This window comes from Dryobates pubescens, chromosome 8 (assembly GCF_014839835.1).
Source record: "Dryobates pubescens isolate bDryPub1 chromosome 8, bDryPub1.pri, whole genome shotgun sequence".
Lineage (NCBI taxonomy): Eukaryota > Metazoa > Chordata > Aves > Piciformes > Picidae > Dryobates > Dryobates pubescens.
The window spans coordinates 17,678,108-17,705,911 of record NC_071619.1 but is presented as its reverse complement, the minus strand read 5'-3'; the positions used below and the strand labels follow the sequence as shown (position 1 = coordinate 17,705,911).

The 27,804-nt window shown below is 41.3% G+C and overlaps 1 protein-coding gene across 1 annotated transcript in view; it reads right to left on the bottom strand.

Moving 5' to 3' along the window:
* Positions 1-19,506, bottom strand: part of WASHC2C (WASH complex subunit 2C) — a 32,489-nt gene extending 12,983 nt beyond the window's left edge. The window contains exons 1-19 of the mRNA XM_054163442.1: positions 19,342-19,506; positions 17,687-17,752; positions 16,854-17,027; positions 16,104-16,197; positions 15,656-15,714; positions 14,923-14,970; positions 13,554-13,658; positions 11,765-11,852; positions 10,476-10,544; positions 9,995-10,107; positions 9,093-9,162; positions 8,271-8,327; positions 6,119-6,286; positions 5,429-5,562; positions 4,312-4,407; positions 3,725-3,829; positions 2,313-2,429; positions 737-900; positions 221-332 (exon numbers count right to left, since the gene is read on the bottom strand). Coding sequence (XP_054019417.1) covers positions 221-332; positions 737-900; positions 2,313-2,429; positions 3,725-3,829; positions 4,312-4,407; positions 5,429-5,562; positions 6,119-6,286; positions 8,271-8,327; positions 9,093-9,162; positions 9,995-10,107; positions 10,476-10,544; positions 11,765-11,852; positions 13,554-13,658; positions 14,923-14,970; positions 15,656-15,714; positions 16,104-16,197; positions 16,854-17,027; positions 17,687-17,752; positions 19,342-19,371 — 1,869 coding nt within the window. The 5' untranslated portion in view covers positions 19,372-19,506. The remainder of the gene's footprint in view (positions 1-220; positions 333-736; positions 901-2,312; positions 2,430-3,724; positions 3,830-4,311; positions 4,408-5,428; positions 5,563-6,118; positions 6,287-8,270; positions 8,328-9,092; positions 9,163-9,994; positions 10,108-10,475; positions 10,545-11,764; positions 11,853-13,553; positions 13,659-14,922; positions 14,971-15,655; positions 15,715-16,103; positions 16,198-16,853; positions 17,028-17,686; positions 17,753-19,341) is intronic.
* Positions 19,507-27,804: the final 8,298 nt, after the last annotated feature.

The window sequence follows — 27,804 nt, the reverse complement described above, 5'->3', positions numbered from 1 at the left end:
GGGCTTTCATATCAACTAAACAAATTTAGCAACTAGTCAAGAAAAAATTGAAATCTCTGTTTGGCTGATGCTATTAAGAAGCTTCATATGTAAGGGTCCAGTCTGTTCTGTTTCCACTCCTAATTTGCTAGAACTGCCACTAGCTAAACCAATTTAGATTTACATTTAGTACCTATCAAGGAAAATGGTCTAGAAAAGTTTTAAAAGAAAGGGGAGGTACCACTGCAGTCTTAGCAGCTGGAGGAAGTAGTGTTGATTGGGAGCTGAAGAGCAATTCTTCATTAATAGCATCATCTTCAAACAACAGTGACATCTTCTGTGGCTTTCTTTGGCTGCAACAAGAGTGAGGAGAAAGTGGAAGATTCAGTACAAAAGTTTCAGAGGCCACCCACTACATCTGTTTAAAAGCATCACTTAGGACAATCATTTACAGCACATGGTCCCAGATACAGGACTCTGCTTCCTCACAACAGTTCTACCACCCTCCCTTCCCGTCTGCACAGCATTCTGGAAATGGATAGCCCAGTTCTGTGGTGGCAAGGACAACGATCCAGCACAGATGCAAAAGAGATAAAAGAACCCTGCTCGGCCCATTACTGCTCACACACCTCTACTTCTCAGCAGCAGTAGCAAGAAACAACACTTTCAATATGCCTGTGTCTGTCCAGTTTTGAGGGCACTGCCAGACTGTTCTGAAAAAATGACCCCCCTTTCTCTCCCCTCCCAGGACTGTCACCTCTCTTTAGTGATTGCAAACAAATCCTCCTCATCCTCTTCCTCAAAGAGGCTCGTTTTCTTCATGGCTTTAGGCTGACTGACAGTGCTAGGAGGTTTTGTGGGGCCCTCTTTTCGGTCATCTTCAGAAGGAAGTTTAGCTGGCTTGGAGACATTCCAGTGTTCCTTAAAAATAAAGAACCCTTAAGGTTTTTGTGTTGGTCAAAGTCACTTTCCCATCTCCTCTACAAGAAGAAACACTTTACCATCTTGGCAGTCATATCTCTCCACTAGTTTATATTCCTGCCTTTCTGTTAGCTCCTGCAATCTGACATTGCTCAGGCTTTGCAGAGGACCTGGCCACCTTTTAGTGTTTACCCAGTAAAACAGGGTACACAAACCTTACTGTTGCTACTGACAACTAAAGTCAGTGTCAATTTGCTGTCTCAGGAGTAAGGCCACCTAGCAGAACATGGATTTGAACCACAGAATTGGCAAGTTTGATGTATGGGGTATAAAAACAAACAAACCAACCCCACAAACCAACCCCCAACCAAAAAAACCCCAAACAAACAAAAAACCCAAACCACCAACATAAAATACCCCAAACCCAAACAAAACAAGGAAAAACATAACGCCCATGCTCAAGACACTTCATTATTAGAGTGCATGATGCCGCACTTCCCACACTCCACCCCCAAGATCTAGCACTCTATCAAGTCTATTCACTGAGTAAGTTGAAAATCTACATTAAACTGAAACATTTCTGGGGTTAGGAGAGTTTTGTGGCCTGTTTTTTTCTTATTCCCATAATTTGAAATGGTTTGCCCCATTGGTCACCTCTGTTCATCCCCTTTCTGAAAGGGACTACAGGCAGGTTAAAAGTATGAACTTGGTTTGTTCTACATTAAGATAAAAATACATCTAGCAATATTACTAATAAGCAACAAGCAATGACAGGGCAGGATGGGGGATGAGCAGGATAGGATCTATTCATGCAAGTTAATTCAGAGACTATTAAGGACAAGTTTAATTTATTTAGTGTCTCTGGCTTCCCTTTAAGATGCAGGACAACAGCTAATCCATCCACAGAAAAGGGCTGCTCTCTGGGAACCTTAGTTAATTGTTTCATTTTCCCCATCCCTAGATTAAAAAAACTACAAAGCACACAAACACTATACCCCAAAAAATCCAAAACCAAAAACCCATCCAAAAAAATCCAAACCAAAATGCACCCCACACCTATCTAGAACTTCTAAAGCTTCCCTATAGAAACTGAAGAAGACTAATCTTATTTTTCCCCTCTCAGTATTTTCAAGTCAGACATTTTGGCAGCAGCCTGTATCTGCTATTAATCTTTGTAAAAGATACATTGAAAATACAGATTTTCTCTTCCATATGACTTCTGTTACCTAGATCCTGAAATAATTCACACCAAGAATCAGCCAGCTCTCTCAGCTGCAAACAAGTCACAGGGTAACACTGAGCATGGCATGTGGACCCAGCAGAGACTGACTGTGGTTCTCATGTCAACAGTTTCATGCTTTGTTCAGTATAAAGCCAGTAACCCCTTTCAACCAAATCTTACTCCTCAGTACCTCCTCATCACTGCTGAACAATAAGCTGGAGGCTTTCTTGAGTGGCTTTGACTGTTTTGCTTTCTCTTCTGGGGTTTTGTCCTGTTGCTTATTGGCAGGTACCACATCAAAGATATCCTTAAAATAATAATAAAAAAATAATTTATTTTTAAATCAAAAACCAAAGTCATAACAAGAAGCTTGCTAACAAGTATCAGCATGCCAGACACTGCCCACTTCCCAGATAATTAGGTTAAAGAAATAGTGTTTAGTGAAGCCTTTTTGGAGACAATTTCAAGTGTGATACAGTATTCTGGTACAGGAAATTCACAGTATTTGATAGATCAGGAATTTGTAAGCACACAGCCTGGTTTTGGCCTACGAATTCTCCACCATAAACTTGATTAGCAACCAAAAAACACCACCCAGCAATTTTGTTGCACAGCAGCTGACACAATGGGGCGTTGTTTCTACATTCGCATAATGAAATAGCAAACAAACCCTCTTCTGAAAGGCTAGGCAACAGGCAAATGGAACCACTACCAATAGCAAAGAACCAGGAATTCTCACCTGACAACACTTACGCAGATTATTATATAGGCTTCAGAATATGCAAAAGTATATGTTGACTTCATCACCTAACACTTATTTATGCTCCTCTCCACTCAGTTTAAACTTCAGTTCAATAGCACAACCTTCACTATCCTGGTAAGCTGGAAGCAGCTCTGTCTTGACCAAGAAACTTTTATCTTGAGTTTCCAGAAGTTCTCTATCTTATGAGTCTGAGGAGACCTCCTATCTGCCTCAGGTTAAGACCATAGGATAAGTTAACTCACCACATAGGCTGCAGGGCCAAAGTTTAAGTTCTTTGGAAGGTGTGTGGGAAGGAGAAAAGGGTAAAATAGATAAGAAAAGAACATGCTAATTCAATTCTGTTAATTTTTCTTGCACAAACTGTGCTCCAATCTCAGTTTCTACACTAGCAGCCACAATTCTTACACACTGAAAAGCAAGAAAAAAGGGAATTTACCAGCCATGGCACAAGACAAGTGACATCATCCATGTGGCTAGGTATTACAAGCCAGAATAAAACAGCTTCCTGGAGCTCTTATCCATTCTATTGCTTAGTGTTTTCTAGTCCTATCAACAAAGGATAACATCCTTCATATTTAAGTCTAGAGATGATATGGACTGACTGCAAAATACTAAAAAAAGGACACCAAGAACTCACAGGAGTCCCTGCTATGGCTCTCCTCCACAAGCCTCTCCACATACTCAGAACGGCTACACAACACAAGGTTGATTTAGTGCCCTAATACAGTGCTCCATTTACAAGCTTGGTGTTGTAAATTTCCAAGTATTCCCTGCTGCATTCGCAATAGGCTGTGCAGCAGCATTCCCATACACAGGCAGTATCAGGAAATGGTACTTACCTCTCCATCATCATCAAACAAGGAGAGTGATGCTTTTGTCATGGACTTGCTAGTGAGGAGAGATGTAGCTTTGGACTTCGTAGTTTTACTTGATGAAAACAAGTCCTATGCAAACCAAAGAAATGTCACTTTGCAAAGCAATGCTATACATTTAAGAACTTTTAGAAGGAAAACATGACCGTCCCATTTAAAGAAGTGTGTCTATGAAGAATGGGAAGACTGCCTTTTCCAGATGTGCCAATCATCTGCAACTCAGCTCAGCTTTGCAGATTAATTGCTAGCTGGGAGTTGAGGATGCAAGATTAAATATATACACTCTTTTCTGATGCTTTATTCGCTGCTCTTTTCCCTCTTCAGGCCTTCAGTTTATGCCTATAACCACACAAGTTTAACTTTCTGAAGATAGGGAAAACATTGCCAGAGATTTCACTCTTGGAGAAGGAACTTTCACAACGGCTGAAAGCAGATGCATGGATGTCAGAGTTCCCTGTCCTACAGGTAAACAATGAGTTCCCAGATATAAGTGGACTGAAGTCAGGAGGACTCATGATGAGATTTCTGTAGGGAATTATTGAAGAGATACTCACTTCAGAATCCTCCTCATCAGAGAAGAGGCCCCTCTGTCTTCTTGGAGGTGTTTCAGAAAAAGACTTGAAGTCCTCACTTCCAGATGCGTGTTGACTCTTTAGGACAAATAAAGACACTACATCAGCATCCATGGACAGGCACATCATATGACCCCCTCTAGGAGGCATGCTGGTGGCAGTGCCCCAGCAGTTGAAGGCACAGAACACAATCCATGGGCTGAAGTCCAAAACCCGGGTGCTGTGTAAGTGCCTCACATATAGCTATAGCTGCACAAGTGACTTGCAGGTCTTACCATAGACCTCCCCTCCTACCACCATCCTTCTCTGCAGGAAAACATGTTTGGCAGCTCATGTCAGGCCCCCTTGTGAGTTAAATGAAAATGTTTAACAAGTGCTCCTCAATCCAGAGAGGAGAAGAGTCACTGTAGCTCATTATGTTCAAATGCTCCTTGGACAGCAAATATGCATAAAATGAATATACATAATGTCTGCAATGGAGTTAAAAGCAGCAGCACTACATTCCTCAAGACACTTCTCTGAAAGTGAAAGTGGAGTGGGCATGAGGAGGCTCTCATCTTTGTAAATGTGTTCTCAGAACAGCATTTAGAGCTTTCTACAGTTTCAAGGTTTTTTGCTGAAAACCAGCTTTTTAAGCACACCAAGTACGGTGCATGCTTAGGTAGAACTGTGACATCCACCTTCCTCCTCCCACAATACATAGAAGCAATGTGTTACCAGTTAAGTTGCCATCAGCAGATAGTACAAGCGCAGACGGTCTCCACAGCATAGAACTCTGATACCAAAGGTTAAGTCAGGCTCATTTAATTTCAGCCCATAAAAGTCATAAACATTTTCTACCATCAGAGGCTTCTTATTTTGCTCTCATTTCAATCCTACCTTAATAAGATTCTTCCAAATACCACCTGCACAAGAAAAGCCTCCAATAAATCAGAAGTTTGAGAGGCAAAAGACATTTAAAGACCCCTGAAGTACTTGAGTCATGGAAGACCCTGTGTGCCTAGTTCTGTTTCACAAATATGGCACTTCCATAGTGTTGTACATGTAAAGATGACTTCAGCTGCAGTAGCAATTGTTTTCCTAAAGCCTTAGCCTTTACCTTTTTTTCCATGATTGTTTCCTTGCGGCTTTCTGTTTCTTTAGTTGTGCCAGCAGCCACATGAGGAATGGCAGGTCTTTCCTTAAATAGGTCACCTCCTTCATCATCATCAAAAAGGTCAGTTGTGGGCTTGACTGCATCAGGAGGACAAACAAACAAGGAATGACAAAACCAGAGCAGCCACTACTGAACAAGAGAAGATACTAGAGTTTCAAAAGATAATATGTTTCCTTCTTAAAGATGACCAAAATTAGGAGTCTTTAAGAGAAATAGCTAGACAAGCTCCCAAAATGAAACACACCTACCTGAGAGCACTGCTGACAGTCAACAAGCATTGGGGTAAAGCCAAGGGGTTTTATTGGCTTGGCACCTCTAAAAACCTAGAGTCTGGCAATAGGGTGTGCTGGGCATGGGCCTCAAGGCTGTGTGAATAAATTCTGTATCATTTCCCGATGATTCTAGCAACAGAAGGAACATCCTAGCAATTGGAGCATACTAAGAGAGGAAAGTTTGTTGAGAGCATGCTGCTTTGAGGAACAGAAATGCCAACAACAAAAAAAGCCCCAAAACCGAAAAGCCCAAGAAGTAGTAGTGCCGTAGATTTGAGTTTTGTAGCTCACTGGTTTCTATCAATTTGAATTTTGATGACCGTTAGCATTTAATCTTCCATGGCACATGTAATAGAGGTACCTGAATCTGGAGGCTTTTTAATTGCTCCCACAAAGAAGTCATCATCATCATCGTCGTCGTCAAACAGAACAATTTTTCCAGGCTGTTTAGAAGTTTTCTTTGTGCTCTGTCCTGCAGATTTCTTGTCTTTTTCCACAACTATGGTGGAACTAAACACGTCACTTCCTTCTGCAGGTCAGGTGGGGGGAAAAAAAAACAAACAACCAAAAATGAACCACACAGAGAACATTGCCAGATTTCCAAAAAAGCTGAACTCATACCATAGTAAGCGAAACCAGGCAGGTTTGTCATCACAACTTTTAACGTGCTCCTGCAAGAGTGCTGCATTAAAAGCATTTGCTAGAAACTTCCTGATAAGGCCAAGTCACAGACAGATGGCCCCCTCACTCTCACTGCAATCACTTATTCCTCCAGCCCGTTCATGTTCCCTAGGAATAGCAGCCAGATTCCATATTACAGCTAGAAGACTCGGGTGTTCCACAGTGTTGCCCCTATGGATTTTCCAAGCCAGAATGCTACATTAGCAAGCCACGTCACTGTGGACAAATCAAAGTGTTAAGATGCTTGAGGAGAGTGAAGTATTAGAGACTAAGGTCTTCTGAGGAACTGCACTTTCATGCAAGACCACTGGCATTACTGCAGGATGAGGCTGAGTTTCCTCCCTAGATCGCTGTGCACTTCAGATATGACAGTGATCATCTAGAGTATGCTAGTAACAACTGTTTCTTCTACGATTGGTGCAGAAATGTTCAGCTTCAGTGACATATGCATGCCAATAGACTGCAAACACAGTGGTTTTGGTCAAAACTGGCAGCCTGATTATTTTTGCTTGTTACATATAAATGCTTGGAAACTAGGGCAGGGGGGATGGTGCAGGGAGAAAGGTATTTTAAGTTTCAAGATTGGCAGAAAGTAGAACAACTGCTATTTGGTTAAAAGTTGGTAGACCGCACAAGTTTTGACCAACATGGCAGCAGTTTTGTATTTAAAAAAGGGTATCCTCCAATTAGGAAGTGCCAGAGGACTCACAGGAATGCAGTCACAAAGATCAATTAATTAAACATTCTGAATTTCCTAAACAAACTGTTGACTGGGAATGCATTCATCAAGTGATTTCAAATAGCAAAGGAGCCTCAATCTTGTGTTTTTCTCTGGTGACTTTACCCTGTCTACATGGAGGGAGCAACTGAATACTTTGCATAAATGCTACGTAACTTAATTCCTGATGAACTAGAACAGGACACTTGTAGAGTGATGAGAAATTCACTGCTTATGCAACAGTATCTCCAAAAGAGAGCAAAGAATGAAGAAAACCTCCATCTGCTACCAAGTCTTACCATTACGTAGAATGGCCATTGTTGATGTATATCTTTGATCCTGAGTAAGAAGTCTGTATTTGCATACAGCCTACTTTAAAAACATGCTGATTGAAGGCTCAGTTAACTGAAGCCAGTGTTAAAATAGGCCCATCTTAATAAAGGGAAAAACTTAAAATTGTGGTAACTCAATCAGGTGAAGACCCTACACAAAGACAGACAGAAAAATCAGTTGATTCAGAGAGACTGGCAACATGTTTCTTTCCATTGCTCAGTTTGAAGCCTGATATGGAACAGGGATCTTGGAGCTAAACAAAAGAATTGTGCTAAGTTATAGATGTGGTCCTTCCCCATGTATACAGATCCTCCTAATCAAACCCACAGAAATATGATTGGTCTTTATTACCTGTGCCACATAAGTATAGGAACTTGAATGTTTAAACTGTTCTTTTGCTAGACCAAAGGAATATGATCAAATCTGAAAGATCAAAATGAACTTCTTTCTCAGTGTAGAAGGTGTGTCTGCATCCACTGCTGCATAATAGCAGAGTAATACACATCCTTAGAAGTTCACAGCACAGAACTGGAAGCTGACAGCTGCTAGTAACTGCCATCAATGGCACTGACCTTCAGAGCTCCTACAGAATCTTGATTACCCATAAAGCATGCTGCAGTTTAGGCAAACACAGGTAGAAGCACACGTATTTGTCCCTAAGCATAAATTAAGCAATGCAGTGCTGCTGCATTTGGATAGTTTTCTTCTTTAAAACCTCCCCAGTTGGTTTTAAAGAAAAGCATTTTGTGCATCAAGCGGTTTGCTATTGAATGAATCATACCTGGGAACAGAGATACTGCACCTGCAGGAACTTTCTTTAAGGACTTTGCAGAGGATGCTGAAATCACAGGAAGTACAATACAAATGGATGCATTTGTTTCATCTGTCAAAGCTTTCAGAACTCTACCATAGAAATAGGAATCCAAGAAGTCTTTTGAGCTACTTCAGGGTTTGGTTTTTAACCCCCCTCAACAGCTGAGAACTCTTTAGACATTCTCCTTGGAGTTCTGGGGGGGCGTGTGTGTGTGTATATATATATATATAAAAGAGTCCAGCTATTTTTCCTCTATTAAAACTTCACAAAACTTTACTAAACTGAAGATTATACACATGATATACATTTACACATAGTACTATTTATAAGAGTTCAGATTCACACGTTCAAAACCACTTCAGTGCAATACACAAATCAAAAAATTCATCCAAGTAAAAGCTGCTGCAGTACAGAATGTATGCTAAGACTCCTAGAGGGTCTAGATATGCAACTAATGGGAAACAGTAGTACATTAATCTGCAAGAAGGAATCTTTACTCCACTGAAACCCACAACTGGATCCTGCAAAGCACTCTTCAGCAGCAGGAACCCAGTGCATGCAGAGAACTCTGCCAACATCAGTAAGAGCACTCTTTCAGCTCCAGGAGAGTAGGTGTAAGAGATCATAGTGAATAAACACATGTAAAATTCAAGGAAAACACAGCTGTTCCCCATTAAGACTGAGGAGAAGAGACTTGCCAACAATTGCTACTCCAGACTTTCTAGTTTGGAAACAAAACAGTGATAAATCACAGCACAGACAGGACTACAGGATACAACTGGTTCTTACCTTCACTTACTGGGACTTGCTCCTCTCTCTCTTTGGATTCTTCTTTTGGTGCTTCAGCAAAGAGATCACTCTGTAGAAGAAAATGAAAAGAGGAGGAAGTGGTGAATTTGTTGGGGTTTGTTTGCAGGAAAAGACAGCTGCCAATTTTTCTGCATAGGATACCCACTTCTAATCTAAGATAGAGGAGGTAAGCACCACTCCCTTCTTAAAGAGACATCTGCACATACAGACTTAAACCTAGGTGCTCAAGCATTGAGTGCATACAATGAGAGAAGGAGCTTTCTATCTTACATTGTCAGTTTGTTTACTGCTGTTTACTCACCTTGACTGTTACAAACATCAACTGCATGATAAAATGAGAGGCAATCACTTGTTTTACACTATGAGACTCTTGAGTATTCGTGACATGGGGTTTCTATCCCCTTTCACATGCACAAACTATGCTAAAATAAGGTCAGAAACCAGGCAGCATCATTGTCCAGATACAGTATGGGAAACTTTTCTCACACTTGGGGAGAAAGAGTGAATGCCAGAATTTATTAAAATGCCTGCGAGAATACTGAAATTCTGTTGGTCTAAAATAAAAAAAACTGTATGGCATTTGATTTACCTCTACAGACAATTCTACAGTAAACTCTACTGGACTTAGAACCTGTCTGATGCAATGCTAGAACCACACTTGCATTTTTTATCAGCACCACTGCAGAAGAGAGGGCAACAAGTACTTCACCTGTGTAGTCCTATTTCTCCACTGGAACGCTACACTGTTCCACTTAAATATTACTATGTAACAAAATGCTGTTTCCCCTCCCTTTCTTCCAGAGGTGGGAATTTGTGGGGATCTTTTATCTTGTTTTTTAAAAGAAGACATGCACAACTTTTATCCTTTCCAACATTCTCACCTCTTCATCATCAAAGAGACCTGTTCCACCACTGAAGAGGCCACCCCTAGAACCAAACGGTGTGAAGTCTTCATCAGTCAGCTTAGGAGGCTTGAAGATGTCATCACCTTCATCTGGAAAGCACAAGAGCCACGAGCTGTGGTGAGACTGACCAAGTTTCAGGAAAAGGAACTGAAGAGATAATCAAAATAAAAACCAGTTTGATTCTATCCCCTCTCTGGTCTATAGCACGACACACAGAGGAACTCCAGTAAACAGACTGTGGTTGCTCCACCAGACCACATTTAAGGAGGAACTCTAACTAAGCCTGTTTCTAACCTTGTTTCACATACACTTCACAACCTAGATTTGTTTACATGCTCACCTTGAAGGTTGCTCACTAATATCTCACTCAGTTTCTAGAGTACATGCCACAATTTCCTACACAGTGTCTTACAATCCAGCCCACAATTAAAAAATAAAAAGGAGAAGGATGTCCTACCATCTGATGGAACTCTAACTTCCTTCTTCTCTTTCAGGGTTTTCCTTGGTTTGGTTTCTGATGACAAGGCTTTAAGAAGAAAATTTCAAGGCAAAAATAAAATGGTCCACCTTTACTTGTAGACTGTGATCACTCTATGGTAAAACAAACCTAAAAATAAATCTAACCAAGCTGACCTACATGATTTTATACAAATCAGCCCACTGAAGCAATTATACAAAGTGCAGGTTCTAAAACCAGCACTTACAATTTTAATAGCATTATTCTGTCAGGGACTGTGGGTTTAACACAGTTGCCCACACACAGACTAGTGTACCTGAGATAACAGAGCCATGCAGCATTCCATTCTGTGTGGTACAGATCCCACACAGAGCATGCAGAACTTTCGAGCACCTCCAATAGCCCCAGACATATTCCACCTTGATTCAGCTACCAAAACCAAAGTCAGAGCATTATTTCCTCTGGCCCTACCAGCACGAGATTACTGCAATGAACAGGAGATTTCCCTGTAACTGAACAAGGGAAGCTGGTAGGTTTTATATTCTGATATTCACAGACCTAGCCTGATTACTTGAACCATTAAAGAACAAAAAGACACTGTTCTTGTCTGTTCATGCTCGCAGAATTACAGGTCAAAAGCAGATTCACGTGCGCTTGCCAACTTCATTTCAGCTATTTTCAACTGCTGCTTTGCTGCAAGGCTAACCTTTTGAGAAAGGTCTCTCCCTTTGAAAGTGACACAAAAAATTGTACTATTTGGTTTAAAATATCACAGAAAACAGTATCAAGGACAAATTCCTCAAAGCTCAGTGTATTTATGCCACAGAACAACCCTCACCACATGCAATCAAAAACCTACTGCTTGAAGTGTTTTACACTGTACTGCTCACAGAACAACTACAATAACCAGTGGATTCTGCATACTTGTAACAGAGGGAAGTACATGTGGTCAAACATGCACAGTTTTACAAGCAAAGGGAGAATTAGATTGGAGAGAAAACCTTTCCAATAATATGTATTTTTGGGCAGTGACCTGTTTCACTTGAAAGCCATGTGTTTTCCACTATAACACTCAGTGAATTCGAACTCAGTCCTAGAGGGAGGCTATGTCCAAAAAGATTCCCAGAACACAAAATACATGTCTTTAATTCCTCTTGTTGGGCTTTCACATAGTACATATTAAAATAACAGGCCTGTGTAACTGACCTGATACACAAAATCTTCTGCCCAGCTCTCTCTCAGGTTCCCCACTATCTCATAAGCACTGATCAAAACTAGAGTTAACTTACACGAACACTCTTCATCCTGTTTGACGGGCACTTCTCCTTTGATTCGAGCTGCCAGCTCATCTGCAAATGATGTTGGCCTCTTGTTTTTCTGACAAGTAGGGATAAATAACAGCATATTCTTTACATACAATCCAGTTACCAACTTCATGCAACTGCAGCTATATTTGGTATTTTACCGCCTCACTTGTACAATATCCTGCCTAGCCTTTGACTGAAGCCCTTGGAAGAGGCAATACAGCTTTCTATGAAGAGATTATGAGCTCCTCAAGGTTAAAGAAAAAGGCACTTCCAGTCCTCATGATCACATAATTTTTAATTCACCTCATTCATAGAATGGTTTAGGTTGGAAGGGAGCTTGAATATCATCTAGTTTCACGGGCAGGGACACCTTCCACTAGACCAGGTTGCTCAAGGCCTCATCCAGCCCATCCTTGAACTCTTCCAGAGAGAGGAACATCCATGATTTGCCCTTGGTGAAGCCATGTTGATTAACACCAATCACCTCTTTTTCCATTTTCTGTATGCCTTAACAAGGAGGATCTGCTCCATGACCTTGCCATGCTCCGAGGTGAGACTGACTGGCCTATAGTTTTCAGAGCATTCCTTTTTTTTAATGTTTTTTTGAAGATGGGGGTTACATTTTTCCTTTTCCAGTCAGCAGGGATTTCACCAGATTGCCTTGATGTTTTGAATATGATGGACAGTGGTTTGGAAATTTAATCTGCCAGTTCCCTCAGGATCCCTGGGTATAGCTTGTCAGACCCCATGGACCTGTGCACTTTCAGGTTCTTTAGTTTCAAAACTATTATTTGCCTACAGTGGGCAGATCCAGTGGGCAGATCTTCCTTTTCCCACTTCTCACCGGTCTTTTCTGGAGTTTGGGTGGTAAAACTAGAGCCCTTGCTGGTGAACACTGAGGCAAAATAGTCATTGATTGTTTCAGCCTTCTCTGTATCCATCATGACCAGGTCTCCATTTGGAGAGGCCCCACCTTTTCCTTTGCCACCTTTCTGTCCCCAATGTACCTGAAGAAATTCTTCTTCCTGTTTTATGTCTCCAGCCAAGTTTAATTCTATTTGTACTTTTGTTTTTCTAACCTGATCCCTGGCTGCTTGGACAACTTCTTTGTGGACCCCCCACATGGCCCATTTTGGCTTCCATTGCTTATAGACTCTCCTTTTTTGCTCAACTAAGTTCAGGAGCACCTTTTTCATCCATACCAGCTTCCTGACATTCTTGCTTGCGTCCTTCCTTCTTGGAATGCACTGCTCCTGGGCTTGGAGGAGATGATCCTTGAATACTGACCAGCTTTTTTGGGCCCCTCTTCTCTCCAAGGCTGTCTCATGACACTTTGCCAAGCAGATGCCTGAAGAGGATGAAGGCTGCTTTCCTGAAATCCACAGTAAGCTTGCCTCATGCTCTCTTTGACAACTTGAGGAAACTCTATCATTTCATGGTCACTAAAGCCAAGGCTGCCCATAAGTTCAACATCACTCATCAGCCTCTCATTGTAAGGGCAAGACAGACAAGAAGCATTTATTGCACACAAAGGCAACAAGTAATTTCTTAATGATCTTTAAAGACAGCTTTGACACCAGCTTAGGGTGCAAGAGTCCCCTAGTTTAAAAGGGTAAAGCCTGAACAGCCACATTGAAAGAGCATTCAGTTTTTTTACAGGCTCTCTCTACAGGAACCCATTCCAGGAAACTGAGAGCTACACTTATTATCCTCCTAAGGACAGATTTTTCATGAACTAAGTCAAATCTCTAGGGAGGCAACAAATACTTACAGGCTTTGTGCTTTCATCTAAATCTCTATCCTCATCTTCCTCTTTTTCAGAGTCAAAGAGATCACAGCCATCATAATCATCTTCATCACTCATCTGTGTTGTCCTCTGAAAAAACACAGTTACTGTTAAGTTCTCCAAAGCTGGCATACAAAACAAGCAGAAACATTCATCTGCTTAGATAAAATATTCAAAACAAACTTTTGGAAAGGAGGAAAACATTTGGTAGTCCGTTTGAGCTGCTGTACTGCTTCTGAGAGGTAAAGAAGGAGTATTTCTAGCTCCAAGCAAGTCACTGCATGCTTAGTACACCCTTGTGCTGTGACACCAAACATTTCCAAATCAGAGATGTGAGAACCCTAAGGACTTCCTCACAAGGAGGTAATGCTACCACACACAAGCCTGAACTGTTTTGGCTGGGCTGTTTCCCTTAGTTTACAAACTCCTCTCCAGTGACGACCTAGCATTTTGCCTTAACTCAGGAACACTGTGGTGAGCTAGCAAAAAACCCAAACCGTATTTCTTAAGACGGATAGCAGAATGGCAGACAACACATGCCCATAACTTGGCTTAAGTCATGTTAACAAGATTATGAAAAAGATGAAGCGCATTATGAGCAGCTAGGGGCTGTCATGGACAAGAGCCCAGAAGTGAACTAAATTATCAACAACCTAAAAATACTTGTTTGTTTCAAAATACATCAGGAGTACAAAGTTACCTTATGACGGTTGATACAGCTTAAAGTAGCATCTGAGTAATTTTGTAACATTGTTTTATTAATGCACAGATTTTAAAAGGGTAGCTTTTTGAAACACTGTTTAAGACTTGAGGATTCCCACATAAAAGTCTCTTTTGCAGTGGCACATCGAAACATGGGTAAGATTTTTTTCTACTACCAATAATTCAAGACAGGCTTAGATTTTTCAAACACGTCTTTCCCCTTCTCATTTCTTACCCAAACAGACTTCTCAAACGTTTAATACTGTTCCTGTCTTTTGATTTCATGTCACACCAACACTGCAGTGTTCCTGCATAACAAGTTAAAAGATTTAATTCTAGAGAGAACAATCCCACAGGAATCTAGTTCTCCTGGGATGGATTCTTTGAACTCTCATGACTGCAAAGCACATCAGACAATGCCATCCCACATCACCTGACATCTAATGATGGCTTGAAAGCATGTCTTTAAGTTCAACCCAAGTTCAATTTCACAACAGTGCTATATAGCCAGGACAACTTTCCCATACAAAGGCTTAACTGAAGTTTTTAGTAATTAATGATGTTGAGCTCTTATCTCTATTTTTTTTTTCTTATCCTCACTGTCTTACAAGTGGAAAAACTTTCAGGTATGTAACAGAGTGCATAAACATACCATTTTTTGGTCCTCTTCACTAGGGTTTCCAAATTCATCATCTGATTCCTAGAACAAAAGAGACCCAAATTCAAGTTACAATCACATGTTACTTCATCCAATAGTTACAGCAGAGGGCTCAGAAACTCTGGACTTGCTTCAGTTTGGACATTCAGATCTCACAGTGACTTGACCAAGGAGATGTTTCCTCATTGCTGGCCATCATTATGAATGGAGGTCACTAGAAAGTCATTAATTCAGCAAAGACAACAAGCTCCATCTGACAGTGCATTTGAGTAACTTGAAAGGGATTTATCTTTAATTGAGCAATAACACCAAAAGCAAGCTCCTTGGCAGAAAAGGAATGCTTCTGTAGCAGTTATAAAGCAGAGACATTTCAGCCAAGGCAGACAAAACCTACTACAAATTGACAGTTCAATGCAATAGATTTATGAGGCAAAGCCCTGAAGATGCATTACTGACACCTACTTAACCTTTTAAACTTGCTCCTGTTCATCTCCTTCCCTTTTGCTGTAACTGTAATTTATAACAGATTTGTTCTCCACAAATCAATTTTTTTAAAGAATGTGATTTGCTGCACAAAGTGAAATTAGATCTTGAGATCTCACATGAATAAAAAACAGGTAGCTAACCCACTTGATCTAGGTGAGCCTTCCAACCCCTACCATTGCCACACACACAACAAGGAACTCATGAATGCTTGGGCAAAGTAGCTTGTTACCCTGTCACTTACCTCTTCATCCTTCTCTTCACTGTCAATTACACTTCCACGATCACTATCTACTGATCCTTCTATTAGGAATGAAAACAGAAAAGTTAAGATCAGACCTAATATCTCTATGCAGAGCAATGCAGTCACCAGACATGCCAACACCAACTTTAAAGACTTTGTGAAGAGAACTAAAAATACAGTGGAAAATAAAGTGGCGTGGAAGGCTGCTGAAATTTTGGCATTTCCAATACACAGAGCACAAGTAACCAAGAAGTTACTGCTTTGCATGCTGGAAAAGTGTTCTTCACAGCACAAAGCACATTGTTTTCCCCTGCAGCTAATTACAATGCATTTCTAAATGTGCAAGAACACTAAGCAGTATAAACCAGGCTGTGAATTAAAACAGACCAAAGTCTCAGATTAGAAACTAGTTCTTTGCCTTCAAATAAAAGGTCGTGCCAGCACATACCTTCACTAGAGAGATCTCCAAGGCCAACATCATCTTGTTCCATAAACTGCAGAGAGCCAATCAAGTATGGCAAAGGCCTGTCAATATAGAGATCCTGCAAAGAGACAACATTGGGTCTTTCTGACATCTACAAACAGCTCTACATTGTTGACAACAGCAGAAGTCCTACACACCTTTTTCTGAACTCATAGAAGACAGAAGCAAGTTTAGAGTCCCACCAGAGACATGCTTCATGTAAGAAAGAATTCAACTGGGTGGGCCACCTGAGGTTTAGTCCTTCTTAACACTGTCAGAGAAGGGGGCTACTTCTATTTGTGCTGTCTTAAATTGTTTTCTAGGTGTCAGCTAACACAAGAATATCTTTGCAAAGACTTGCAAGTCTTAGTCTTATCTCAAATCCTGCTCCTAGGGTTCTTAATTACTGGGAGAGTGAAAACCCCCTAAGATACAGTTTGTACCTAAAAAACATATTTAAAGGTCTCTGTCCAAAACTGAGGTTATCCTTTCCAAGTTAATTGCCATTAAAATAACTCCCTTTTGGTGTCATACCTTAATGATAACCCAACTTCTAGACAAGCAGGCTACACAAGGAGGAGTTAATTTCTCCTTCAGGTATAGCCATCAAATTCTCATTTTAGATAACAAGTATCAATCCTATACCAACACAGTGATACTGCTGACAGAAGGAAAGAGCAAGTTCAAAAAAGCCAAACACAAATGCATACTCCCAGCAAGAACTAATCCCTGTACCTTTGGCTCAAGTATCAGTTCCACCCTTTCATTACTTTCCTCCTCTTCTGAGTCAGAGTTGCCTGCTTTAATGTCCAGCTGTTCAAATGCACTGTCCAGAACTTGCAATCCATAGTTCACTGCTTCTTGGATCTTGGGAATCAGGTCAGCTTCTTTCTGTTCCCTTGTCTTTTCCTGTATTAACAGGAACAACACACTCTCATTGCATTTTACTCAAGACTCAATCTCACTGTAACACACATGCAAATTTTAAAAATTAGAACAATGAAAGCTTTTTCACTGTGTGTAAGACAAAGATCTTCAGAACCTTTTTTAGCTTGACTAAACTAATCTTTATTACTCCTAGAAACAGAGAGGTTCTAAACATCCACACCAGCACAGTACTATCTTTTTGTGCTCACAGATCATCAAGAGAACATTTATGGTATAATACACATGGAATGTAAGATACATAAAAAGCTCTTTGAGCTTTTATCCCTGGGAACTGCAGTCAGATTCTGCTTCCCCAGTTCACTACCTCTATGTCCTACTGAGGTACAAGGCCTCTCTCTTGCTGAAAAACATGCACAGCCATTTGAAAATCAACACCTAAGTCTTGTCTACTGGACACAGCATTGAGCTTGGGGAGGCCCTAAACGATTATCATAGACTGTAGTAGCTTCCAATGCTACTGTCAACTTTGTATTTAAACAACACACACAGAGTGACTGCAAGAAGAAAGGAATCAGTTTTGTTTGTAGGCTGTAAACATCTGCAAAGTAAGTTTGAAAATGAGAAGATAGACAACATCTGCAAACCTTTCACCAGTGTTGAACACAGATTAAGTTGACTACCTGCTCTGTTTTGTCTCCAGTGTCAGCTTTGCGAATAGGCTCTTCCACTTCTTCATCATATACTCTCTAAAAAGTCAAGTAAAATGAATACAAGTAAGAACAACATACTGCTGCAGATGGTAAACCATAAGCAACATCAACAAAACAAACCAGAATGTTAATGAGTAATTAATTACACATTATTTCTTAAGAAAGAAGCCATGGATGATGGCAAGCACCTTCAGGCACTGAGGTCATCATCCTTTACCACTGGACAGCCTCTCAAACCAAGGCAATTCAAGACTGTAAATGTCACAGAAGTAGTAGAAGAGAAGTTGACCATTTAACCTTGTTCACAGATTGACCTGAACTGTTTTAATGTCCTAACAAAGTTATCCCAGCAATTTTAAAAGTCAAACATAAGTTTATTTGTAGGCTATTTTTGTTTCTGTCATTTGGTAGCTTTCCTTCCTTAGGGTTTACCCTTCTCCTCTTCTTACAGTGAAAGTTCACATCCTCCCTTAGCCCTCATTTTGATCTGATGATCTCCCCTACCCAGTTCTTCTAGCACTCTTTTGTAAAATTAGTTCCAAGGAGACACAGGTGAACAAAGTCTCCCTTGAACCAGCAAACCTGAAACCAAATTTCTCAAACACAGCTTCAGTCAGCCCCTGGGAAAAGAGATCTCTCACATTAACTATATTGAGATCCAGAAATTAGGACCTATTTCTGTGCACTTATATTTGGAAACAAACAGCTTAGAGCACCCAAGACTTAATGACATTTGGGACAAACTGTTCTCAGCAGAATCATTATACTTAAATGCAACAGAAGGCCAGAAAAGATACTGCAGCTGTGAAAAAAAGCCACCACTAAAAACCAACCAACAACAAAAAAAAACCCCCAACCACAAAACAAAACACACAACAGAAATGCAGATTTCCATCATCCTGTCTTCTGCCAGCATCTTTCCAATAATAGCATCACTGCTTCAGATGATATACACATGGCCTGAGAACAGTGCTGATGAAAACGAAAGACCTGATAAAAATCACAGTGCTAGAAGTCCCTCCACAATTCTGAAAGAATACTCAAGCTCTACATCTTAATCACGCACATGCTTCTAGTAACACAGTGTTGTAACAGGCTTTCAGGTCCAACTTTTCCCTTTCTAAAACAGCAACATCGACAGGAACGTGAATCAAAAAGTGTGGTCATTGTGACCCAAGTAACAGACAACTCCTTGCAATCCAACATCTTTAAGACCAAGTGCTTTTGGCATAAAATGACACCACTGGGCAAATTTACAGCATCATATAACACTCGTCATCTTCTGACAGACACATGCATTCAAATGCTACATTCACACTAGCTGTAAAGATATATTAAGACATGCCAGAGACCCCAACTCAATCATTGTCCTTAAAACAAAACTCTGATCACATATAAATAAAGGAAGGAAGGTAACTCAGAAAAGGCAAATGGGAATCTGCCAAGACTGAATAGTGTATCACTCACAAAGGAATTAGGACACCCTTTAACAGAAAGCAATTAAAAGCCACTTCATCTCTAAATTATTGATGGACATGCCAAAATGTCAGATCACTTCACATCAAGGTAAGGGGCAACACCAATGTCTGAAGTATAAGCGTGATGATGCGTAAGAACATACTCACGTTCTCTATGAACTGCGTATTGGACAACATCAGAAAGTCATTGAAGACATTATGAAGGCGACAGTCTGTGGCTTTCGTTTCACTAATCAATCCATCTACTTGCTTTTTGATTTCGTGAGTCCTGGAAATGGTTTGCTGTGAGAATTCTTGTAGAAAACGCAGCAGCTGTTTACAACAGAGGAAACCAATAATCAGCATCCAACTTTTTTTCCTAGGGTACCGTTTATGACCTTGGCAGAGGGGATCACACATTTCAAAGGAGCATCAAAATAAACAGAGTTTATACTAAAGGTGCCCCATGTACACCCAGGATTAAATCCCCATTTCCATTTCGTTCTGCATTGCCTCCTTTTAGGGCCAAATCCTCATTTGAGTTTTCTCGCGCAGTTAAAGTAACAGGCGAGTCTGAAGAGTGCCGAGCCCTGACGGCGCTGCTCGTTCCGCGCGGCGGAGCCCCGGGTGCTACCCTTCCCCGGGCAGTAGGGCCAACCCCGGGCCGCTGCTCCGGCCAGCGGGCGGCAGCAGCCCCTCGCACACGGCCCCCGCACGACAGCTCACAAGCCCCGGCATGAGCCAGGGTACCACTGCTCAGGCACCCCTCTGGCCCCAGGCTCGGTCCCGGTCCTGCCCGCACCGCTTACCCCGGCATCCGAGGCCAAGGACCAGCTCTGGCTGCCCTTACGGATCTCCTCCAGCGACCAGGGCCGCTCCCACACCGGCGCCGACTCCGCTGCGTCCTGCGGGGCCCCATTCATCTGCACGAGAAGGATAATAAGCCTCAAAGTCGGTACCGCAGCCGCGCAAGAGCCGCTCTAGCACTCACCGTGACCACAGGCCGCGGCGCTCCCCCCTCACCCGCCGGCGCCATCCGCCGCCCGCCCGTCAGCTGAGTGCCACCACGTGATCCCACCGGACCCGCCCAGCGCGGCGTGTGCGCCGGCAGGCCGCCAGGGGGCGCAGTAGCGCCGCTCGGGGAGGCCGGGCTGCTCTCCTGCGCCGCGGCGGAGCCGCAGCGCAGCCATGGCCCGTGTTTGTGCTCCTGCCCTTTCCCTTTCCCCTTCCCCTTCCCCTGCCCATGCCCAGGAGAGCGGGTGGTGGCACACAGCCGTCGTCCTCTCCGACCCCGGCCGGGAACAGCCCTTCGCGGCAGCACAGAAATAGCAGAGGGGTTTACCGAGGCAGCCACTGGGTCCTAAATCAGCCATCAGAGCGTGAGGCTGGATGAGCTGAGCTGGCTGCGCCTCCTTCCAGCTGGGAAAGGGGCGTTCGAACCCTCTCTTCCTGCAGGTTGTGAGAACCACATCACCTAGGGTAGAGGAGCGAAAACCAGACGGGAGGATGCCTTCGACCACTGTAGCTGCTTCCAAGGTCTGCCCTCTCGACTGAGAGACTGCTCGTTACTTGCACGCGTGCACAGCGGCCCTACTCTAACACCAGGAATAAGGTCAAGCGTGGCAGGTGCAGCAGGTCTTGGAAACACCTCTGCAGCGTGCCCCACTAGAGCGCTGCGGTGGGGTGTGCCAGTGCCCAGTCTTACAAGTATAGTGATACTTTCCTCCTAGTTTCCTTAGAAAAGTAAGTGCAAGTCTTACCTTACAATTTTGGTAAAATCCCCTTTGGTTTAAACTGGATTGGTCTTAATAAACCCACGCCAGAATTCCAGGATTTGCTAAAAGAAAACGCTGTGTACACTAGTACACTGTGCAAATTGGCAAAGTGGGATTTGAAGCCAGTTATCCTTTAGCTTTTACAGGTCAAACACCCGCTCCAACTTTCCTGCTGTCACACAAAGTAATTTTTATCCCAATGGGTTAAAAAGCCTTGTTATACCACTGTATTCCATATGTTCTTTACTGCAAGTGAATTAACCAGAAATGAAATTACATCTTCTGGATGGTAGCTAAATAACAGATGAGAAACGGTGAATTTAAACCAGCTCTTGATTGCATGTGGAATTTGTTTATTGCATTTGACTACACTGATGCCACAAAACACTTCATGAAGAACCATAAAACTGGATTTCTTACCTCGCATTTTAATTTAAATAAGAAAAAATGCCCCAAGTTCTTCAAGTTCTCATAAACTGATTTTAATGGCTACATCCAGACATTGCTAGATTAGGGACATAGGAACTTCTCAAAGGAAAGTAGCATCGTATCTCTTTTGATTCTACTTTTTCAGTGCCTCTATAACAAAATACATTACTGAACTGGTTCAGATCTTCAACTGTAATAGAGCTTAAAGAATATACTGATTATAAACCAGAAGTCAATAATGTATGAGTAGAAAAATATTAGACTGGGTTAGTTTCACAACAATGTGTTGAGCAAGAGTGTTAAAAGACACACAGATGGAATTAATCTACAGTTATTCTCAAAGGTTTTTAGTGTTTTCCATAGTTCATTCCTCTTCAAAATTCCCCAAACCATAAAAATGTGCCTTTCATTACTTTCTGTATTCACCAAAATGTGGAATAAAATCCAACAAGTACTTTGTTAGTAATGCAAAGTCTTGCTGGCACTTTGTACATTACAAAACATGGGGTCTATACACTCTAAGTGTACTGATGCTGAAAAGTGTAGGATCGTGCCATCAGGCAGCATCAGGTCTGGGGGGTCTTGCAGATAAGTTTCCATTAACAAAAAAAAAATGAACTAAACCAAAACAACAAGAAAATCAACCAACCATCCCCCCCCCAAAAAAAAAACCCAAAAAACCCTAACCAAAAAACAACACACAAAAGAACCCCAACATGAATCAAAAAAAACCAAACCACAAAAACCCCCAAAACAACAACAAAAACAACCAAACCACCAAAATCAACCAACCACCAAAAAAACCCCACCCCAACCAACCAAAAAAACCCTTAGGAGAAATTGTTTCTTTCAGATTTTTCTCTTTTACTTAGTTTATTTAAACTGTTTTTGTGAAATGGCTGCTAAATTCACATTAGCATTTGGAGAAGAAATTACAGCTTAAAGTGGACAAGGACTTAGAGTCTTGAGGTGGCTTTTAATATACATTCAAATATAATTCTCTCTTCTTGATAATCTGGGTAATGATATACCTATACATGGTTACCTTGAGTTCCTGTGGGTATAGACTTTGGCAGAAGCTTTCTGTTGGTTTACACGGGAAATGATAACAGAACCTTAAACAGACCACTTGGTTAAACTCACAAATATTTGCAAAGTGAAAAATGAAAGAGAATACCATGGCTGCCAGGTTTCTCAATAGCTATCAGAAAGTAAATATATTTTTATACCTTTAGAACAGGATGCAAACAAAAGAAAAAATGAAGTATCACACAGGAAAGGACACCAACACAGTTTCTGCATTATTTGTTGTTTTCCCTGCCACTCCTCATTCTCATGCACAGGTTGCATTGTATGACTTGGTACACATATGGACTGATGTGTTTGTTCAAGCCCTGCAATTACCAGAAATCCCTAGTCCCAGCACCTGCATTATCTGCAGGTTGCACAAGGACTTGAGGGGTACTAGTGAAGTTAGGGCTTGAAATGCGTTTGTCTCTGGTGCACAGTGTCTGTAGCTAGAAATAAGTGGTGTTACTGGGCCGGCACAGGAGCCTGAAGCTGGCAGAGGTACTACTTCTCCTGCTGGGGATTTGTTGCTGGTTAGTGCAGTGACAGAACGCAACACTTGCCTGCTAGTGTATTTATTTGTTTCAGGGAATTCAAAATCAGCTTTCCTGTAAAGTCACCAGTTATAACCTGTGTGTCTGAAACAAGCAGACTATTATTACCCACACCACCTAAAAGACTTTCCTGCCAGGTGCTCACTGCGATAAGCTGATATGCAAGTGGGAAACAAATAACCAGACTGATGAACTCAGTTCAGGTAAATAGAAATCTTAAAAGGAGGAGAAAAAATCCAGAGCAAAACTGCTAATCCTCTAAAGGAATGTGTATTTGGACACATGTGACTTTGTTAGCTTATGGTTTCCCCCACATAAATTTGATCCTTCTTTGATCCCAAAATTTCATGGTAAAATCATGGTGGCCATTACCCTGGAGTTCCTTTAGTGCTGGGCAGGAATGCCTAGTGTGTGAGGAACAGGGAAGGTTGGGTTTTGGGTTCTGTTTCTGCCTTCTGCAAATCTTTACAGTCAGGTAATAAGCTCTGAAACTTGAAATTTCTGACACACTTAAGGAGGCCACCCGAAATCATGCATCAAGTCAGTACCAGAATGAAAAAATGACAGAAGCCCCAGAGTCAGTGTCCCATGGTTTTCTACTTCAGTCTTTATCAAAACTTTGAAACGTGAAACTCGCAGAACTAGAGAAACAATACCACCTGCCCACTTCTGTAAAGAGGTCAAGAAATTAAACTTTTCATATCAATTGATATAACATAGTTGACAAACCAGCATGGAGCCAGGATGACTGTGAATTTGTGTTCCTGGTTAGATCCAGGAAAGCTTTTCACCGAGCATGTGCTTGACAATAAGGAGTGGTTTGACTGGAGACAATGGAATTAGTCACATGGTTAAAGCTGAAAATATAATTAAGTGCTTTGCCTGGTCCATGCCCTAAGATTTAGTCTTAAGGGTGCAGAGGTTAATGGGAGTTTTGCAAATGTCTTTATTAGGCTTCCAACCTAATTACTCTAAAATAATATTAACATCTTATATGAGCTTCGGTTATCTGTGTGACTTGTATGCCATTATTCATCTACAGATTGTAAGTCTATTCCATGGAATCAGCAGTGAACTTTACAAAGTACTTGTTCTGTCAAAGAGTATTCATCCACCAGGGCATCTGCCCTCTTGGTGTGCACGATCTGAAAGGGAAACCTTTGTTGATGGAATGCAAGAACATAGAATCATTCACAGATTGCATCATATTGGAAAGGACCCTCAAAAGATCATCTTGTCCAACCCACCTGCAATGAGCAGGGACACCTCCAACTAGATCAGACTGCCCAGGGCCCCATCAAGTCTGATATTGAATGTCTCCAGGGCTTCAACCAGGGCAACCCATTCCAGTACTTTACCACTCTCATTGTAAAGAATTTCCTCCTTATACCTAACCTAAATCTACCCTGCTCCAGTTTCAAACCATTGCCCCTCGTCCTATCGGAAATCCTTCTAAACAGTCTTTCTCTGGCCTTCCTGTAGGCCCCCTTCAGATATTGAAATACAGTTGTAAGATCTCTCCAGGCTGAACAACCCCAATTCTTTCAGCCTGTCTTGATAGGAGAGGTTCTCCAGCCCACTGATCATCTTTGTGGCCCTCCTCTGGACCTGCTTTTCAACAGGTCCATGTCTCCCTTATATTTGGGCCCCCAAAGCTGGAAACAGCGGAATAGTCTGAGTTGGAAGGGACTTTAAAGATCATCTAGTTCCAATTTCCCTGCCATGGGCAGGAACACCTTTAATAAAATTAGTGCTCAAAGCCCCATCCAACCTGGTCTTGAACACTTTCAGGGCATCTACAAATTCTTTGTATAACCTGGTCCAGTGTCTTGCCACCCTCAGTAAAGTGTTTCTTCCTTATGTGTAATCTAAATCTACCTTCAGTTTAAAAATTCCTCATTCTATCACTACACTCCCGGATAGTGTCCCTCCCCATCTTTCCTGTAGGCTCCCTTTAAGTACTGGAAGGCTGCTATAAAGTCTCCCCAGAACTTTCTCCTTTGTAGGCTAAACAGCCCCAAGTCTCAGAGCCTGTCCTCATAAGGAAGGTCTTCCAACTCTGCTTAGCTTTCTGTCCCTTTTCTGAAGCCACTCAGAGAGGTTCATGTCTTTCCTATGCCGTGAGGCAGTCAGACATGTTTAGCAACATTCAACTAGGAAAGATCTAGGTGTGAAATCCTTAGCAGCCATCCTACCAATAAAACCTTCAAGATGCTTCGTGCTTTCTAGAAGTCCTGAGTTCAGAAAAGGCAGACCTTTGATACTGTGCACTTTCATAGCCCAGCTATAAACTTCATAGGAATAATGAAAATGATTAATAATGAGCTGGTCACAAGGAAGACACTTTCCACAGGAAGAACTGTCAAAACCCACAAAAGGACTGGCATAAAATTTCCTGTCAAGCCAAGGGTGACCTGGGGATAGCAAAGCCTGTGGACACAGTAGATGAAGAGAATCGAATGCTGTAAAACTGGGCCAACCCACAGGTTGCTGCACACCATCTGTAGTTCCTCTACACTTGTATGAAATCCCTGTATCAAGTAATCTGTCAGAAAATATAAAATCATTGCTGGTAGAGTTTGCAAATAATGCTTAATGTGACAAATAATGACTAAGTCTGGTGGTCATGATGATGAAATAAAATGTGCTAACTTAATGCTTTTGAGAGTTTTTGATTTTGTGGGAACTGAAATACTTTTAAACTCTGTAAAACAAAGTTTATATGAATAATAGTGCCCCTGAGAAAAATTTAGGGATGGAAAGGAAATGTTTTGTGTCTAGAACAATATGGTGCTTAAAACAGCAGATGTGGTCTCTGAATGTATATACAGCGTGCTGGTTTGGCTGGCATAGAGTTAATTATCTTCACAGTTGCTGGTATGGGGCTATGTATTGGGTTTGTGCTGAAAATAGTGTTGATAATACAGGTATTTATTACAGAGCAGTGCTTACACACAGCCAAGGCCTTTTCTTCTTCTCACCTCACTCTGCCAGCAATTAGGCTGAGGGTGCACAAGAAGTTGGAGAGGTCGACAGCTGTCCCCAGCTGACCAAAGAGAGAATTCAAATCATATAACATCACGTTCAACACATATAGCTGGGGGAAGAAGGAGTTGGGGAGACATCTCCTTTCCTGGAGCTGGCTGGACACTTGCCTGCTGATGGGAAGCAGTGAATGAATTCCTTGTTTTGATTTGTTTGCATGTGCAGCTTTTGCTTTACCTCTTAAGCTGTCTTTATCTCAGTCCAAGGGTTTTCTCACTTTTATCCTTCCTATTCTCTCCCTCGCTGAACCAGAGAGGAAGGACTTGCTTGGTTGTTTGCCATGGTTAAACCATGACAACAGGAAAGGCATTATGTATCTGGCACTGTCATAACACTTACAAACTTTCATACCTTACTCTGTACTCAGATTTGAAATGAGATACTGCCAGCTTGGAGAATGCTCAGAAATGTGTTACAAGAATGAAGGGAAATCTGTGCTACAATACTGAAGACCAAAACCACTGAGAGAAGTTAACTTATAACTTAACGCTCTGTAAGCACAGATAAGAGGAAAATTTTGATGACAAAGTGCAATTATCTACTATGCTGGAAGCAAAGGATGAGAAAGGAAATGTATAGGATTTTCTCAATGACACAAACAAGATTTTCATGAAATGAAGGTTTTAAAACATGTAGTGATTGTGTCAGAACAATAAAAAACTCAGATGTATGATCTGTAAAACTGAGTGCATAGTAACTTTTCAGGAATTATGTTTTTCTTACTAAAGGATCATCAAACTTATACAGACTTCAACTCAAGCATTTCTTCTAAGGAGGTAGTTTTTTTTTCCTCCTGCTGAATTATTTGGATATAGTCAAAACCTGAACTGACTATTGGTAATAATCAGAAATGCAAAGTGCATAGAAGGAAATGAATTACTTTTCTTTCATTCTACCATTCCAAACTATTTACAACTCTGTATTTAATTTACTCTTAAAAAAAACCCCAAAACTAACAAACAAAGCAAAAAGCCAAAATTATTTAGCTTGCATTACAGCCAACTTTTGTTGGATTTAATTGGCCAAAGTTTCTAAATGCAATATTGGAGTCAGATGCCAAATTTCCTGTAGTTGATGGTAAATCTCCCACAGGAACAAATTTCAAGTTGCTCACCAGAATCTGTACAAAGTATTTCTTTTGAAAGCATAGATAGGGCTACAGTTTGTTATTTCACTCTAAAAAGAGGCTGCAGGAAGAAGAGTATTTGATTAGCACTCTGAAATTTATTACTGCTAGCAAAAGTATTTTACATATGTAAAAGTGGTCATGCACTCTGAAGCCATAGCATGTTTTGATTTGAGAGGAAATCCTTATTTCAGTTGTGGAGAAAAATAAGTGTTGTCATGTCATCCAACTTTGACTAGGATCTGAATGTTAAGAGGTTTTAATACTGGTAATGGCCAAGTATACAGTGTACACCACTGCATCAAAATCTGGCAAAGACTTCCCAAGATATTAATATCTAGTTCCCTACTATAAGCACATTCTAGCTCACTGATAGCAGAAATGGAGAAATCACTTAATGGCACAATTATCGTATTTGAATCAGAAAGGCATTTCTTCTAATCACACAAAGTTGACTTCAACATTTACCCGGGTCAGTGCTTTACAGAACCAAACATTCACTCACTGCCACCTGGCAAAATGTCAGTGATTTCTTTGGAAATTTCAACATCATTGCATTTGACTTCAGTTAGCAGTTTCCCCCCTCCCCCGACCTGAATTGCTCAATGTAAGAGCACTATAAAATATCTGCTCT